This window comes from Pseudopipra pipra, chromosome 30, assembly GCF_036250125.1.
Source record: "Pseudopipra pipra isolate bDixPip1 chromosome 30, bDixPip1.hap1, whole genome shotgun sequence".
Taxonomy (NCBI): domain Eukaryota; kingdom Metazoa; phylum Chordata; class Aves; order Passeriformes; family Pipridae; genus Pseudopipra; species Pseudopipra pipra.
In genome coordinates, this window is record NC_087578.1 from 1,850,453 (window position 1) to 1,864,176 (window position 13,724).

Genomic DNA, 13,724 nt, shown 5'->3' on the forward strand with positions numbered 1-13,724 from the left:
CTGCCGCCGGTACGAGCAGGAACCGGAGCGTCGGGGGGAGTCCCCGCTGCCGCCGCCGGTAAAGGAGCGGGGACCGGGGGGGGCCCCGCGCTAAAAAATACAGAGCGGGCGTCACGGACAGGATTCGAACCTGTGCGGGGAAACCCCATTGGATTTCGAGTCCAACGCCTTAACCACTCGGCCACCGTGACTCTCGCGCCTCCGTGCGCCGCGCTCCGCCTAGACCGGCCCGGCCCCGCCCCGCGCGGGACCCACCGGGATTCACCGGGGATCCACCGGGATCCACCCGGGATCTCTGCTCCAGGATCCACCGGGATCCACCCGGGATCTCTGCTCTGGGATCCTCCCGGGATCTCTGCTCCGGGACCCACCGGGATTCACCCGGCATCCACCCGGGATCTCTGCTCCGGGATCCACCGGGATCCTCCCGGGATCTCTGCTCGGGGATCCACCGGGATCCTCCCGGGATCTCTGCTCCGGGACCCACCGGGGATCCACCGGGATCCACCCGGGATCTCACCGGGGCTCCCCGCCCCGCCTCGGGGCCACAGCTGCTCCAACCTCCCGCAGGACACACATGGAATTATAGAATGGTTTGGGTGGGAAGGGACCTTGAAGCCCGTCTCATTCCACCTCCCTGCCACGGCAGGGACACCTTCACCAGACTAGGCCGCTGCAACCTGGATTTGGACACTTCCAGGGACGGTGCAGCCACAGCTGCTCTAGCAAACCCATTCCAGTGCCTCACCACCCTCACAGGGAAGGATTTGTTTGCTCATATCTAATCTAAAGCTCCTCTCTCAGTTGGAACCCCTTCCCTCTTGTCCCGTCACTCCGAGCTCCTGCAAACAGCCTCGCCCCGTCTCTGCCCTAAGTTCCCTTCGGGTCCTGGGAGGCCACAATGAGGCCACTCCGGAGCCTTCCCCTCTCCGGGCCGAGCGATCCCGATTCTCCGGCCTTTCCTCACGGCAGAGCCGCTCCGTCCTTCCCTCTGCTCCTCTCGGTGCCTCCTCCGGGCTCGCTCCGACAGGCCCAGCACATCCCCGGGGGCCGGTAACGGAGACCGGGGCGGCGGGACCAGAGCGGGACCAGAGGGGGAACAGCGGGACTGGAACAGGACCAGCGGTACCGGAGCAGTACCGGTGATACTGGAACAGGCCCGTGATACTGGAACAGGGCCGGGGTACCGGAACAGGACCGGCAGTACCGGAGCGGGACCGGTGATACCGGAACAGGGCCGTGGTACCAGAACAGGGCCGTGGTACCGGAACAGGGCCGTGATACTGGAACAGGGCCGTGGTACCGGAGCGGGACCGGCGGTACCAGAACAGGGCCGTGGTACCGGAACAGGGCCGTGGTACCGGAACAGAACCGGCGGTACCGGAACAGGCCGCGGTACCGGAACAGGGCCGTGGTACCGGAACAGGGCCGTGGTACCGGAACAGAACCGGCGGTACCGGAACAGGCCGCGGTACCGGCGCGGGGCCCGCAGGGGGAGCGGCGGCAGCGGCGGTACCGGCGCGGGGCCCGCAGGGGGAGCCCGCGGGCGGGCGGAGGCGGCGCGGCCCGGCCCGCTCAAGATGGCGGTGCGGAAGAAGGACGGCGGCCCCAACGTCAAGTACTACGAGGCCTCGGACACCGTCAGCCAGTTCGACAACGTGCGGCTCTGGCTCGGCAAGAACTACAAGAAGGTAGGTGGGCGAGGGTGCGATGGGGCAGCGCCGCCGCCCCGCGCCGGGCCCGGCCTGTCACGGCGGCGCCGCCGCCATCGCCCCCCCCACACCCACCGCCCCCCCGGGCCCCGCGGCCGCGCTGACCCCTCGGCCCCGCAGTACATCCAGGCGGAGCCCCCCACCAACAAGTCGCTGTCGAGCCTGGTGGTGCAGCTGCTGCAGTTCCAGGAGGAGGTGTTCGGGAAGCACGTCAGTAACGCGCCCCTCACCAAGCTGCCGGTGAGAGCCGCCGACACCGGGCATGGGGGGGACACGGGGGGGCGCGGGGGGGACACCCGGGGGTCTGGGGACAAGGCCCCGAGCGGGGACGGTGCCCCAAAAGGGTGCAGGGATGGACCCCGATGGCTCTGGGACGGGGTCCTGGATATCCGGGGGAAAGCTCCAATGAAGGGGGGACAAGGACCTTGGCTCGGGACAGCACCCAAAGATGTGGGGACAGCACCCTGATAGCCAGGGCCAGCCCTCAGTACCCGGGGACAACATCCCAGTCCCCGGGGACAGCCCCAGCGAACTGGGGACAAGGCCCTGATGGGCAGGGACAAGGTCCTGAGCAGGGACAGTGCCTGAAAGACGTGGGGTACAAGACCCCAGAGACCTGGGGACAGGGCCCGGGACGGAGCCCCAGTGAGCTGGGGACAAGGGCCTGAGTGGGGACAGCACCCGAAGCCCCAGTGACCCCGTTCAGCATTGCAGTGACCTGGGGACAGCACTGACCACGGACAGCAGCCCTGGGACAGTGCCCTGGTCAGGGACACGCCCCGGTGTCCTGGGGACAGTGCCTGGGGATGCTGGGGCACCCTTCTGCTGGCAGCTGCCCCCAAGCAGCATCTGTGCCCCAAGGACCAGGGGACGCTGCCCCTGGGACCGCAGGACAGCACCCCATGGCCCTGGGGACGGCGTCCCCACACAGGGACAGGTCCCCAGCTGGGGACAGTGCCCCAGCCCTGCAGGGACTGCATCCCAGCCCGAGGCACCTGGATGAGGGGATGGTGCCCTGACACAGGGGTGTCACCCCGATGGAGTGGCACCCAGACTTGGGGATGGGACCTCAGCAAGGGGATGGCACCCACACATGGGGGTGTCACCGTGATGAGGAGGTGTCACCCCAACGAGGGGGTGACATCCTGCCCAGCTCCCCCACCACCCTCCTGACCCACCTCCTCCCCTTCCAGATCAAATGCTTCCTGGATTTCAAGGCGGGGGGAGCCCTGTGCCACATCCTGGCAGCGGCCTATAAGTTCAAGAGCGACCAAGGATGGTGAGCACCCACCTGCACCCATCGGGACGGGGGGTCTTGGGTGGCTGGGGGGGCCGTGAGGGGGTCCCGGGGGCAAGGGTGGGGGTCCCCTCCATGGGAACACCCTGGGGTGGCCTCGGGCAGGGGTGCACGGGGTGGGCTGGTTGTAGGGCTCCCACCTCCAGAGCAAACACGTGCTGGGCAGTGTCCCCCCTCTCCCCCCGGACCCCTGATGGGGTTCAGGCACGTGTCCCACCCCCACCCCCCCAAATTTTGGATGCTGACAAGGAGACCTGAGCTGTGGCTTTCATGAGAGTCGCTCTTTTCTTCCAATAAGGCGGCGTTTCGATTTCCAGAATCCCTCGCGGATGGACCGCAACGTGGAGATGTTCATGACCATCGAGAAATCCCTGGTGCAGGTAAGAGGCCCCATCCCTGACCCCCCCGGGCCCCCCTGTCCCCCTCCAACCTCACCAGTCTGCTCTCCACCCCCCAGAACAACTGCCTGGCCCGGCCCAACATCTTCCTGCACCAGGAGATTGAGCCCAAACTGCTGGGGAAGCTGAAGGACATCGTCAAGAGGCACCAGGTGGGTGGCAGCGCTGGGGTGGGGGGCACGAGGGGGGGGTTCATCCAACACCTCATCCTGGTATTTAGCCCTGGATCCAACCCCCGGCTCTCGCAGGGCACCGTGACCGAGGACAAGAGCAACGCGTCCCACATTGTCTGCCCTGTCCCCGGGAACCTGGAGGAAGGTGGGTGTGAGGGAGGGGTTGGGGGGGTCAGAGCTGTGCCTGGGATCACGGGAGGCTCCAGGGGGGCTGCAGGATCAGTGCCAGCCCCCCCGTGTCTCCCACAGAGGAGTGGGTCCGGCCGGTCATGAAGCGCGACAAGCAGGTGCTGCTGCACTGGGGCTACTACCCAGACAGGTGAGAGGGCCCAGGTGGGGGGGCTGAAACTTTGGGGAGCCCCCTGACCCCCCAGAATCGCTGTGGGTGCCACTCTGACCCCCATCCTTCACCTGCAGCTACGACACCTGGATCCCCGCCAGCGAGATCGAGGCGTCCGTGGAGGATGCCCCGACACCGGAGAAGCCTCGGAAGGTAACGGGGGTCCCCCGGGCTGGGGGAGCAGCTGCAGCCCCCTCCCCACCCCCGCCTGACACACCCCCACACCTGCCCAACAGGTCCATGCCAAGTGGATCCTGGACACGGACACCTTCAACGAGTGGATGAACGAGGAGGATTACGAGGTGACGGACGAGAAGAGCCCCGTCACCCGCAGGAAGAAGATCTCGGCCAAGACGCTGACGGACGAGGTCAGAGTGGGTGCAGAGCCCCCCATAGAAGGGGTGCTGGGGGTCTTGTCCCACCCAGCTGAACCCAGTGCCATCCCCCATGTGCCTCCCAGGTGAACAGCCCCGACTCGGACCGGCGGGACAAGAAGGGGGGTAACTACAAGAAGCGGAAGCGCTCGCCCTCCCCGTCGCCCACCCCCGAGGCCAAGAAGAAGAACGCGAAGAAGGGGTGAGCTGGGGCGGTCCAGGGAGGGGGTCTGGGCCCCACAGAGGCTGTGGGAGGCTGGCCCTGGGGTGGTGGTGACTGGGCATGGGGGGTCTCTCCCTTCCCAGACCTTCCACCCCCTACAACAAATCCAAGCGCGGGCACCGCGAGGAGGAGCAGGAGGACCTGACGAAGGACATGGACGAGCCCTCGCCCGTCCCCAACGTGGAGGAGGTCACCCTGCCCAAAACAGGTCAGGGTGAGGATCAGAAGCCCCCACAAGGTTCCCCCCTTGTGAGCTGGACTGGGGTGGGGTGGGGGGTGTCCTGGGGGTGCTCAGTGCTGGTTCCCTCCACCACAGTCAACACCAAGAAGGACTCGGAGTCAGCGCCCGTGAAGGGGGGCACCATGACAGACCTGGGTGAGTGAGGCACCGTGGCAGAGCCCCGGGCCCCCCGACCTGGCAGTGCCCACAACCACCCCTCTCCTCCCTTCAGATGAGCAGGAAGATGAGAGCATGGAGACAGCGGGCAAGGTGAGCCCAGGGGAGGTGTTCCCAGCACAAGGAGCACCATTGCTCGATGGTGTCACCTCTTTATCCCTCTTTCCTTGCCCCTCTCCTGGGTGCAAAAAGGCCCTTTTCTGGCCATCCCCTCACCCCTGGGGCTGCAGGCACCTTTGCCCCAGGCCATTGGCCTCATCTTGCTCTCGGTGAGGATGACAGAGGGCGCAGAAGGGGGGCCCAGGACCCCCTTGCCCATGCTGGGCTGGTCTGTGGGCAGGACGAGGAGGAGAACGGCACTGGGAGCAAGGGGGAGCAGGCCAAGAACCCCGACCTGCACGAGGACAACGTGACGGAGCAGACCCACCACATCATCATCCCCAGCTACGCCGCCTGGTTCGACTACAACAGGTACAGGGCTGGCTGAGGGCGAGGAGGGATGAGGAGGGATGAGGAGGGATGAGGAGGGTGTCCAGGCCACCCACCCGAGCGTCTCCTCTCGCAGCGTCCACGCCATCGAGCGCCGCGCCCTGCCCGAGTTCTTCAACGGCAAGAATAAATCCAAGACCCCCGAAATGTGAGCCCTGACCCCCCCCATGCCACCCCCATCACCCCCGGGGCCGTGCCCAGCGCTCACCCCCCTGCCCCCCCGCAGATACCTGGCCTACCGCAACTTCATGATCGACACGTACCGGCTGAACCCGCAGGAGTACCTCACCTCCACCGCCTGCCGCCGCAACCTGGCCGGCGACGTCTGTGCCATCATGCGGTGGGTGCGGGGGGGAGGTTTGGCACCCTCGTGTTGGCAGGAGACCGGGGCCAGTGGGGCTGGGACTGGTGTGGCACTGCGGTGCTGACAGGGGTCAGTGTGGCACCTCAGCACTGACGGGGTCAGTGTGGCACTGATGGGGTCAGTGTGGCACCTCAGCACTGATGGGGTCAGTGTGGCACCTCAGCACTGACGGGGTCAGTGTGGCACCTCAGCACTGATGGGGTCAGTGTGGCACTGATGGGGTCAGTGTGGCACCTCAGCACTGATGGGGTCAGTGTGGCACCTCAGCACTGACGGGGTCAATGTGGCACCTCAGCACTGATGAGGTGTCAGTGTGGCACCTCAGCACTGATGAGGTGTCAGTGTGGCACCCTGATGCTGGCAGGGGTCTGGTGCCACTGGGGCACCCTGGTGCTGCTGGTGGAGCGCCAGGCACTGGCAGGTTTTGCACGCTGGTGCTGACAGGGGTCTGGTGCCAGTGGGGCAGGGGTGGTCAGTGTGGCACCCCACAGACACCAGTAGGGGTCTGGCAGGGTCTGATCCCAGCTCCCCACAGGGTCCACGCCTTCCTGGAGCAGTGGGGCCTCATCAACTACCAGGTGGACGCCGAGAGCCGGCCCACCCCCATGGGCCCCCCGCCCACCTCCCACTTCCACGTGCTGGCCGACACTCCCTCGGGGCTGGTGCCGCTGCAGCCCAAGACGCCCCAGGTGGGTGTGGGGGGCGTCCGCCCCGCCCAGCCGCGACCCCCCCCTGCCGCCCCCCGGTCCCTTGGGGGCCGGGCGCGGGGTGGGGCGGGGGGTGGGGGATGCACAGCTTCGATCCGTGCCTGCCTCAGGGCCGGCAGAGCGACGGCGACGCCAAGACCGGCCGCAAGAGCAAAGAGATCGAAGAGCTCGTCAGCGAGACGGTGAAGGGGAAGCCGGAGCTGGTAGGCGGCTCCTTGGGGTCCGTGCCCCCGCCGCTGGCCGAGGAAGGCTCCTCCCTCCTCCCCCTCGCGCCCCGCATGCCGCCCTGCCCCGGGGAGCAGGGACGCGGGGGGGACACCGTGACGAGACGGGGCACGAAGGCTTCTCTGGGATGGAGGGGGGGGGGACCGGTATCCTGACGTCCCGTCCCCCCACGGCCGCACCCCAGCGTCCCCTCTCCCCTCAGCAGCCGACCTCGGCCTCGCAGCAGATGCTGAACTTCCCGGACAAGGGCAAGGAGAAGCCGGCCGACATGCAGAACTTCGGCCTCCGCACCGACATGTACACCAAGAAGAACGTCCCCTCCAAGGTGGGCACCCCTCGGCCTGGCCCCGGCCCCCCGCCCGCCGCCCCTCACCCCTCTCTCTGCCCCTGCAGAGCAAAGCCGCTGCCAGCGCCACGCGGGAGTGGACGGAGCAGGAGACGCTGCTGCTGCTGGAGGTGAGTGGGGGTCCGTGGGGAGAGGGGAACGGGGCTGCCAGACCCCGCTGACGCCCCCCCGCTCCGTCCCGCAGGCCCTGGAGATGTACAAGGACGACTGGAACAAGGTGTCAGAGCACGTGGGCAGCCGGACACAGGACGAGTGCATCCTGCACTTCCTGCGGCTCCCCATCGAGGATCCCTACCTGGAGGACTCGGAGGCGTCGCTGGGACCACTGGCCTACCAGCCCATCCCCTTCAGCCAGTCGGGCAACCCTGTCATGAGCACCGTGGCCTTCCTGGCCTCCGTCGTCGACCCCCGCGTCGCCTCCGCCGCCGCCAAATCGGCTCTGGGTAGCACGGCTGGGGCAGGGGTCCGGCCTGGGGGCTGCGGGAGTCCTGGGGGCACAGGGACCACGGGACAGGGAGGAGTCCTGGAGGAGAAAGGAATGAGTCCTATAGGGAGCCCTGTAGGAGGACGAGTCCTATAAGGAGTCCTATAGGGCATTCTGTAAGGAGACAGAACAAGTGTTGTGGGGAGAGGGATGAATTCTGTGGGGAGCCAGGATGAGCCCTGCAGAGCTGGGACGAGCCCCCCAAGGGATGCGCAGTGCTGGGGGGCACCAAGGGGCACTGGGGTCCTGCTGAGGCCTCCCCGGCACTTCCCCCAGAGGAATTCTCCAAGATGAAGGAGGAGGTGCCCACGGCGCTGGTGGAGGCCCACGTGCGCAAGGTGGAGGAGGCGGCCAAGGTGACGGGCAAGGCCGACCCCGCGTTCGGGCTGGAGAGCAGCGGCATCGCCGGCACCACCTCGGACGAGCCGGAGCGGATCGGTGAGGGGCCGGGGGGAGGTGGGGGCTCTGGGGGGGCAGTGGCAGGGCCTGAGCCCGGGTTTGTGTCCCCAGAGGAGAGCGGGGCCGAGGAGGCGCGGGCCGACGCGCAGCCGGCCGAGGAGAAGAAGGAGGCGAAGGTAGCGGGGGGCCGGGGAGGGGGCTGGGGGTCGGGGAGGGTGGCTGGGGCAGGACTCGAGTGGGGCCGTGGGGCTGGTCCTTCCCCAGGAGCCCAGGGACGGCACCACCGAGGAGGAGGCGAAGGAGAAGCCTGGGGAAACACCCAAGAAGGAGGAGGAGAAGGGGAAGGAGGTGGAGGGCGAGAAGGAGCCCGACAAGGGTGACAGCGATGGTGCAGGTGAGGGGGGACCTGGCAGGGCTGGGGGGACACCGAGCCCCCCACGACACTGCTGACACAGCCCCCACTGTGCCACAGGAGAGCCAGAGAAGGAGAAGGAGGTGAAGGAGGGGCCAGATGAGGCACCCAAGGAGCCTCCGGAGCCTGAGGCCGAGCGCAAGGCCAAGGTGGAGCGGGACATCGGCGAGGGGAACCTCTCCACCGCCGCCGCCGCCGCGCTGGCCGCCGCTGCCGTGAAGGCCAAGGTGAGGGCTGGGGGTCTGGGCTGGGGGGGCAGCACAACCCAGATGTGGGCTCTGACCCCCCCGGGCGGCCTCCCCCAGCACTTGGCGGCCGTGGAGGAGCGGAAGATCAAGTCCCTCGTGGCGCTGCTGGTGGAGACGCAGATGAAGAAGCTGGAGATCAAACTGCGGCACTTCGAGGAGCTGGAGACCATCATGGACCGGGAGCGTGAGGCCGTGAGTGTGGGGCCGTCCCCGGGAGGGTGGCGGGTGCTCGTCTGCTCGTCCCCCCGTCCAGCTGACCCCGCCGTGTGCCCCCAGCTGGAATACCAGCGGCAGCAGCTGCTGGCGGACCGCCAGGCCTTCCACATGGAGCAGCTGAAGTACGCGGAGATGCGCGCGCGGCAGCAGCACTTCCAGCACCTGCAGCAGCAGCAGCAGCAGCAGCCGCCCCCGCTGCCCCCGGGGGCTCAGCCCCTGCCCGCCGCCGGAGCCCCCCTGGCCCCCGCCGCCCACCCGTTGGCCGCGCCGCCCACCCCGGCCATGGTGGGCCCCCCCGAGCCCGTGGGGCAGCCGCTGCCCGGGGCCCCCCCGCCGCAGCCGCCCCCGCCACCGGGAGCCCCGAACGTCCCCCACGGTGAGCGCCGGGCAGGGGTCGGGCGAGGGGGTCCCGGGGGCGTGGGGTCCGTCGCTGACGCTCTCCCCGGTGCCGAGGGCAGGGGCAGGGAGGGGTGGGGGTCTCTGCTGGGGTCTCCTCACCGCCCCTCTCGCCCGCAGCCCCGGCGCCGTTCCCTGGGCAGCAGCCGCCGTCCCAGAGCCTGGCGGGGACCCTCGGTGGCAGCGGCCACCCCGCCGTGCCCGGTAATGCTCCCGCGGCCCTGCCCTTCGGATTGCCTCCATCCGCCATCCCATTGAGCATGGCTAACCCCCCCGCCGACCCCCTGGGCGCCTCCTTCCCCGCTAACCCGCCCCCCCTCCCGCTGCATGGGGCCCTGGCCAGCAGCATGCCGGGGGGCGGGGGGCTGCCCCCCAACTCCCACCCACCCGGCCTGGCCCTGCCGCACCTGGCGGGGGGCTCGGCCGCCGCGCACAGCCCCGCCATCGTGGCCGCCGTGCAGGGAAGCCTCCTTCCCAACCCCGGCCTCCTCGCAGGTGAGACATGGGGGGGAGCGCGGGGGGCGCCGGGAGCGGGCGGATCACTCGGGGGCTCGGGGCCGGGCGGGGGCCTCAACCCTTCCCCCCGGAGCTGTGGGGCAAGAGGTGCTCGTGCACCCCCTTGCCCCCCCCAGATGTGACCCCCCGTCCTTTGTGTTCTCTCCGCAGACCAAGGCCCCCCCCTGCAGACGGACCCCATCGCGCCCACCCCCAGCACGGCCACGCCCGTGCCCCCCACGCAGTGAGCCCCGGCCGGGGCCCAGGACGCCGCAGCCCCCCCAGACCGGCCCCTCCCGCCCCCGCAAGGCACCCAAAGGACCTCCTGCCCACCTCGACCGCCCTCCCTCCCCCCCAGCTTTGGTATTTTTTTATGATTGTCCCAGATTTTATTTAAGTGTTGGTCTCCCAGGGGGGGGCTGGGACCCTGCTCCCCCCCGGCTATTTATGAGACAGCTCCGATCCCACCTGGCACATGGGCATTTCCCCCCCCCAAAACCAACCCCAACACCCACCCAGCTCCTTCTCCTCCTCCCCTTTTTGTTTTTGTTTTTTGTTTTTTTTTTTCTTTTCTTTTTTTAAAAAACCAATAAAAATAAAATTCCAAGTCCCTGGGGCGGGAAGAAACAGCCTCGTGGTGCTGGATCTGTCTGGGGGGGACACAAGAGGAGGGGAGGGGGTCACATTCAACGTTCTGAGACTTTATTTGATGCTGTGGAGCAATAATTTAGCCGATGGGGCCGAGGGAGGGCCGGGGGCGTTTGGGGAGGGGGTGGGACAGTGGGGATGTGGGGATGTGGTGGCTGTGGCAGGAAAATGAGGAAAAAGGCACAAAACCGAGTGGGGGGGAGGGGACATGGGGGGGTAGGGGGAGTCTTCAGCCACTCAGCACCATCCGGACCAGCTCTGTGGAGAGAAGAGAGGAGGGTGAGGAGGAGTCTGGCGGCCCCCCTGTCCCTAATCCCGGAGAGAGGCAGGAAAACCAAAGTCAAACGGCTGAAGAGCGCAGGGAGAACCCGGGGGTCAGGAGGGGGGGGCTCCTGCAGCCCCCCCAGAGCAGCACCCACGTCCCGGCCCCGGCGCAGGGGGGGCTCCATGCAGAAGGACATGCGGGGGGGCAGCAGAGTGGGGGCTGCACCAAGGGCGAGAGCGCAAACCAGGCGGCCTTTTTTTTTCTTTTTTTTTAGTAAAAAAAAAAAGACACCAGGGCAGGAAAAAAAAAGGAAGGAAAAAAAAAACTGGAGTAACTGAGGGAGGGGGCGGGGGGAGGCGTTACCCCTGCGGCGTCACCCTGACAAGATGTGTCTCACAAACGCTGGGAGGAAGGAAGGAGACATGATGGTCAGGGAGGGAGTGTGCTCACGGACGAACCCCCCCCGGGACCCCCAGCACCCCTGGGACCCCCCTCCCACCCCCAGCCCTCACCTTCGTAGTTGATGCAGCCGTTGCTGTCCTCGTGCCCGGCCACGAGCTGCTCCACCTCCTCCTCCGTCATCTTCTCACCTGAGAGACAATTGTGTCACCCTGGGGTGGGGGGGACACACACTGGGGGTCCCCAGGCCTTGCAGGGGGTCCTGGGGGCTGCCTGGGGCTTGTGATCATCCCGGTGGTGGTGGGAGCTGACAGGATCCCTGCAGCTGGCTGGGCTTTGGGGGTCCTCAGGGATGGCTGAGGGGTCCCTGAGGGGGTCCCCTGCATTGGTGCCACCAGGACCCCCATGTCAGCACCTCCAGGAGCTCCAAGGCACCAGGATGCCCACGTCAACGCCGTCAGGACCCTCAGGGCACTGAGACCCCCGTGTCAGCACCACTGGGACCCCCAGGGCGAAATGACCCCTGAATCTGCACCTCCAGGATGCCCAGTGCACCAGGACCCCCCGTCAGCTGCACCGAGACCACCCAGAGCACCAGGGCCCCCCCGCCAGCCCTCCCATCCCGCTGGATCCCTGGAACCCAACACCTGGGGGACCCCACTCTCAGCCCCCCCAGACCCCCCTCTCTGGCCCAGGCTGGGTTTCGTTTCCCAGTGAGATCTGGTTTCCCTGAGACACCAGGGTTTGGGGTCTGGCGGGGGGGTCGAGGCTCACCCAGGGTGACGAGGACGTGGCGGATCTCGGCGCCCATGACGGTGCCGTTGCCCTCCTTGTCGAAGACCCTCAGCCCCTCCACGTAGTCCTCGAAGCACCCCTGGTCCTTGTTCTTGGCGATCGTTTGCATCATGGGCAGGAACTGCTCGAAGTTCAGCGTCTTCACGTTCATCTCTGTGGGAGGGGGCACGTGTGTGAGGGCTGGGGGGTCCCAGGGGCCCGGGGGGAGGGAACAGGGGGATCCCCCACTCACCATCGCTCTTGGGGTTGCCCAGCACCTTCATGACCTCGGCGTTGGTGGGGTTCTGGCCCAGCGCCCGCATCACGTCCCCGCACTGGCTGTACAGGATCTTCCCATCGCCCGTGCGGTCGAAGAGCTGGAAGGCCTCCTTGAACTCTGCCAGGACCACCGTGTCAGCGGTGCCAGGACCCCCGGGACACCCAACACGCCAGGACCCCCCGTGTCAGTGCTGCCAGGACTCCCACATAAGCACTGCTGGGATCTCCAACACAGTGGGCACCCCCCTGTCAGCGCCACCAGGACCCCCAGGGCACAGGGACCCCCGACTTAGCACCTCCAGAATCTGCATCAGCACCACCAGAACCCCTGCGGCAAAAGGACCCCCGACTCTGCACCTTCGGGACCCCCAATGCACCAGGATGCCCCCGTGTCAGTGCCCTCAGGACCACCAGCAGTGGGACCCCCGTGTCAGCCCCCCCGGGACCCTCAACACACCGCCGGCCCTCCCACCCCGCTGTATCCCTGGAACTCAACACCTCCGGGACCCCACAGCCGCTTCCCCGGGACCCCGCACCTCGGGGACCCCACTCCCAGCCCCCCCCTCCGGCTCCGGGTCGGGTTTCGTTCTCGGGTGGGATCCCGTTTCCCGGTGGGATCCCGTTTCCCGGTGGAACCCGACGCCGGCCGGGATGCAGGTCGGGCCGCTCCCCGGGATGCTGCCTGGGCCGGGCGGGAGCCCCCGGCGGGTCCCGGAGAACCGGGAGCGCTCCGGAATCCGCGGCCCCGCCCCGCAGGAATGCGCGGCCGAGGCGGCTGTGCCCATATAAGGGCAAATTGCGCAGGAGGGGCCCGGACACCCTCCGCTCCCGGTGCCGGTCCCGGTCCCGCATCCCCGGGCCCGCAGCCCCCGGGCCCGGCCCCGCATCCCCCCGTTCCCCCGGAACGAACGGCCCCGCCCGGGACGGACTTTGCCCGGGAAAAGGCCCCGCCCGCGGCCGCGCAGGAAGCGGGGGGGGCGGCGGGGCCGGTCCGGGGGGGTCCGTTCCCGGTACCCCGAGCTGGGGCGGGTCCAGCCCCGCTCCCGGTGCCGCTCCCGGTGCCCGGTGCCGGTCACTCACCCGCGGTCTGCTCCTCCGAGAAGTCGCACTGCGGGGGAGAGCGCGGCGGTCAGCGGGCACCGGCATCCCCCGGGGGCGATGGAGCGACCGCCCGCGCCCGGTGCCCGCCGAGCCCGCCCGGTGCCCCCCGCGCCCCCGCCCCATCCCCCGGGGCGACCCCCGCCCCGACCCCCCTCCAACCCCGCCCCGCCCGAGCATCCCCCTCTGCCCGAGCATCCCCCTCCGCCCCTGCATCCCCCGCCGCTCCCGGGGCGCTCCCGGCGCGCTCCCGGAGCCGCTCCCGGTGCCCACCATGGCGCCGGCCGCTCCCGTTCTCTCCTCGCTCTCGGGCGTCACCGCGCGCGGCGTCACCGCCGGTAACGGGGGCGGGGATTATTCATGAGGGGGCGGGGAAACGGGAGGCCACGCCCCCTCTCCTGCCCGGGGGGGAAATGTTTTGTCTATAGATGGGCATGGAGCGAACACCCCCCCCACCCCACGGGGGGCACCTCCCCCACGGGGGACACCCCATCCCACGGGGGACACCCCAACCCACGGGGGACAGCCCAGGGGACACCCCAAGCCACGGGGGACACCCTGCCCCC

General features: G+C 68.5%; 2 protein-coding genes and 1 non-coding gene across 11 annotated transcripts; 1 reads left to right on the forward strand and 2 right to left on the reverse strand.

Annotated features, from left to right (window-relative positions):
- Window positions 1–109: 109 nt before the first annotated feature.
- On the reverse strand, window positions 110–191 carry TRNAS-CGA (transfer RNA serine (anticodon CGA)). Its single transcript has one exon. It is a non-coding gene; the product is annotated as a tRNA-Ser (tRNA).
- A 1,287-nt stretch (window positions 192–1,478) lies between these two features.
- Window positions 1,479–10,063, forward strand: SMARCC2 (SWI/SNF related, matrix associated, actin dependent regulator of chromatin subfamily c member 2). Of its 8 annotated transcripts, none has more exons than XM_064638854.1 (29): window positions 1,479–1,691; window positions 1,833–1,952; window positions 2,906–2,991; window positions 3,308–3,389; window positions 3,467–3,559; window positions 3,656–3,725; window positions 3,830–3,899; window positions 3,998–4,073; window positions 4,157–4,288; window positions 4,381–4,496; window positions 4,601–4,731; window positions 4,834–4,893; window positions 4,970–5,007; window positions 5,255–5,385; window positions 5,480–5,551; window positions 5,630–5,743; window positions 6,303–6,456; window positions 6,585–6,677; window positions 6,905–7,024; window positions 7,093–7,155; window positions 7,230–7,488; window positions 7,806–7,967; window positions 8,040–8,104; window positions 8,193–8,322; window positions 8,401–8,567; window positions 8,646–8,780; window positions 8,865–9,180; window positions 9,321–9,695; window positions 9,867–10,063. In XM_064638854.1, exons 1-29 carry the CDS (start codon window positions 1,581–1,583, stop codon window positions 9,941–9,943), a joined length of 3,618 nt encoding a protein of 1,205 aa, XP_064494924.1. In that variant the 5' UTR covers window positions 1,479–1,580; the 3' UTR covers window positions 9,944–10,063. The 8 variants fall into 8 exon arrangements, with proteins under 8 accessions (XP_064494924.1, XP_064494923.1, XP_064494926.1 ...); XM_064638853.1 differs by having other exon boundaries at window positions 1,480–1,691; window positions 6,902–7,024; XM_064638855.1 differs by having other exon boundaries at window positions 1,481–1,691; window positions 4,601–4,725.
- A 317-nt stretch (window positions 10,064–10,380) lies between these two features.
- MYL6 (myosin light chain 6) lies at window positions 10,381–13,533 on the reverse strand. 2 transcript variants are annotated; one of them, XM_064638888.1, is made up of 7 exons: window positions 13,432–13,533; window positions 13,141–13,168; window positions 12,035–12,178; window positions 11,782–11,955; window positions 11,121–11,198; window positions 10,972–11,010; window positions 10,381–10,601 (listed from the first exon to the last, which is right to left on the reverse strand). In XM_064638888.1, the coding sequence occupies exons 1-6, from the start codon at window positions 13,432–13,434 to the stop codon at window positions 10,982–10,984; spliced, it is 456 nt and encodes a 151-aa protein (XP_064494958.1). In that variant the 5' UTR covers window positions 13,435–13,533; the 3' UTR covers window positions 10,381–10,601; window positions 10,972–10,981. The 2 variants fall into 2 exon arrangements, with proteins under 2 accessions (XP_064494958.1, XP_064494957.1); XM_064638887.1 differs by lacking the exon at window positions 10,972–11,010.
- Window positions 13,534–13,724: the final 191 nt, after the last annotated feature.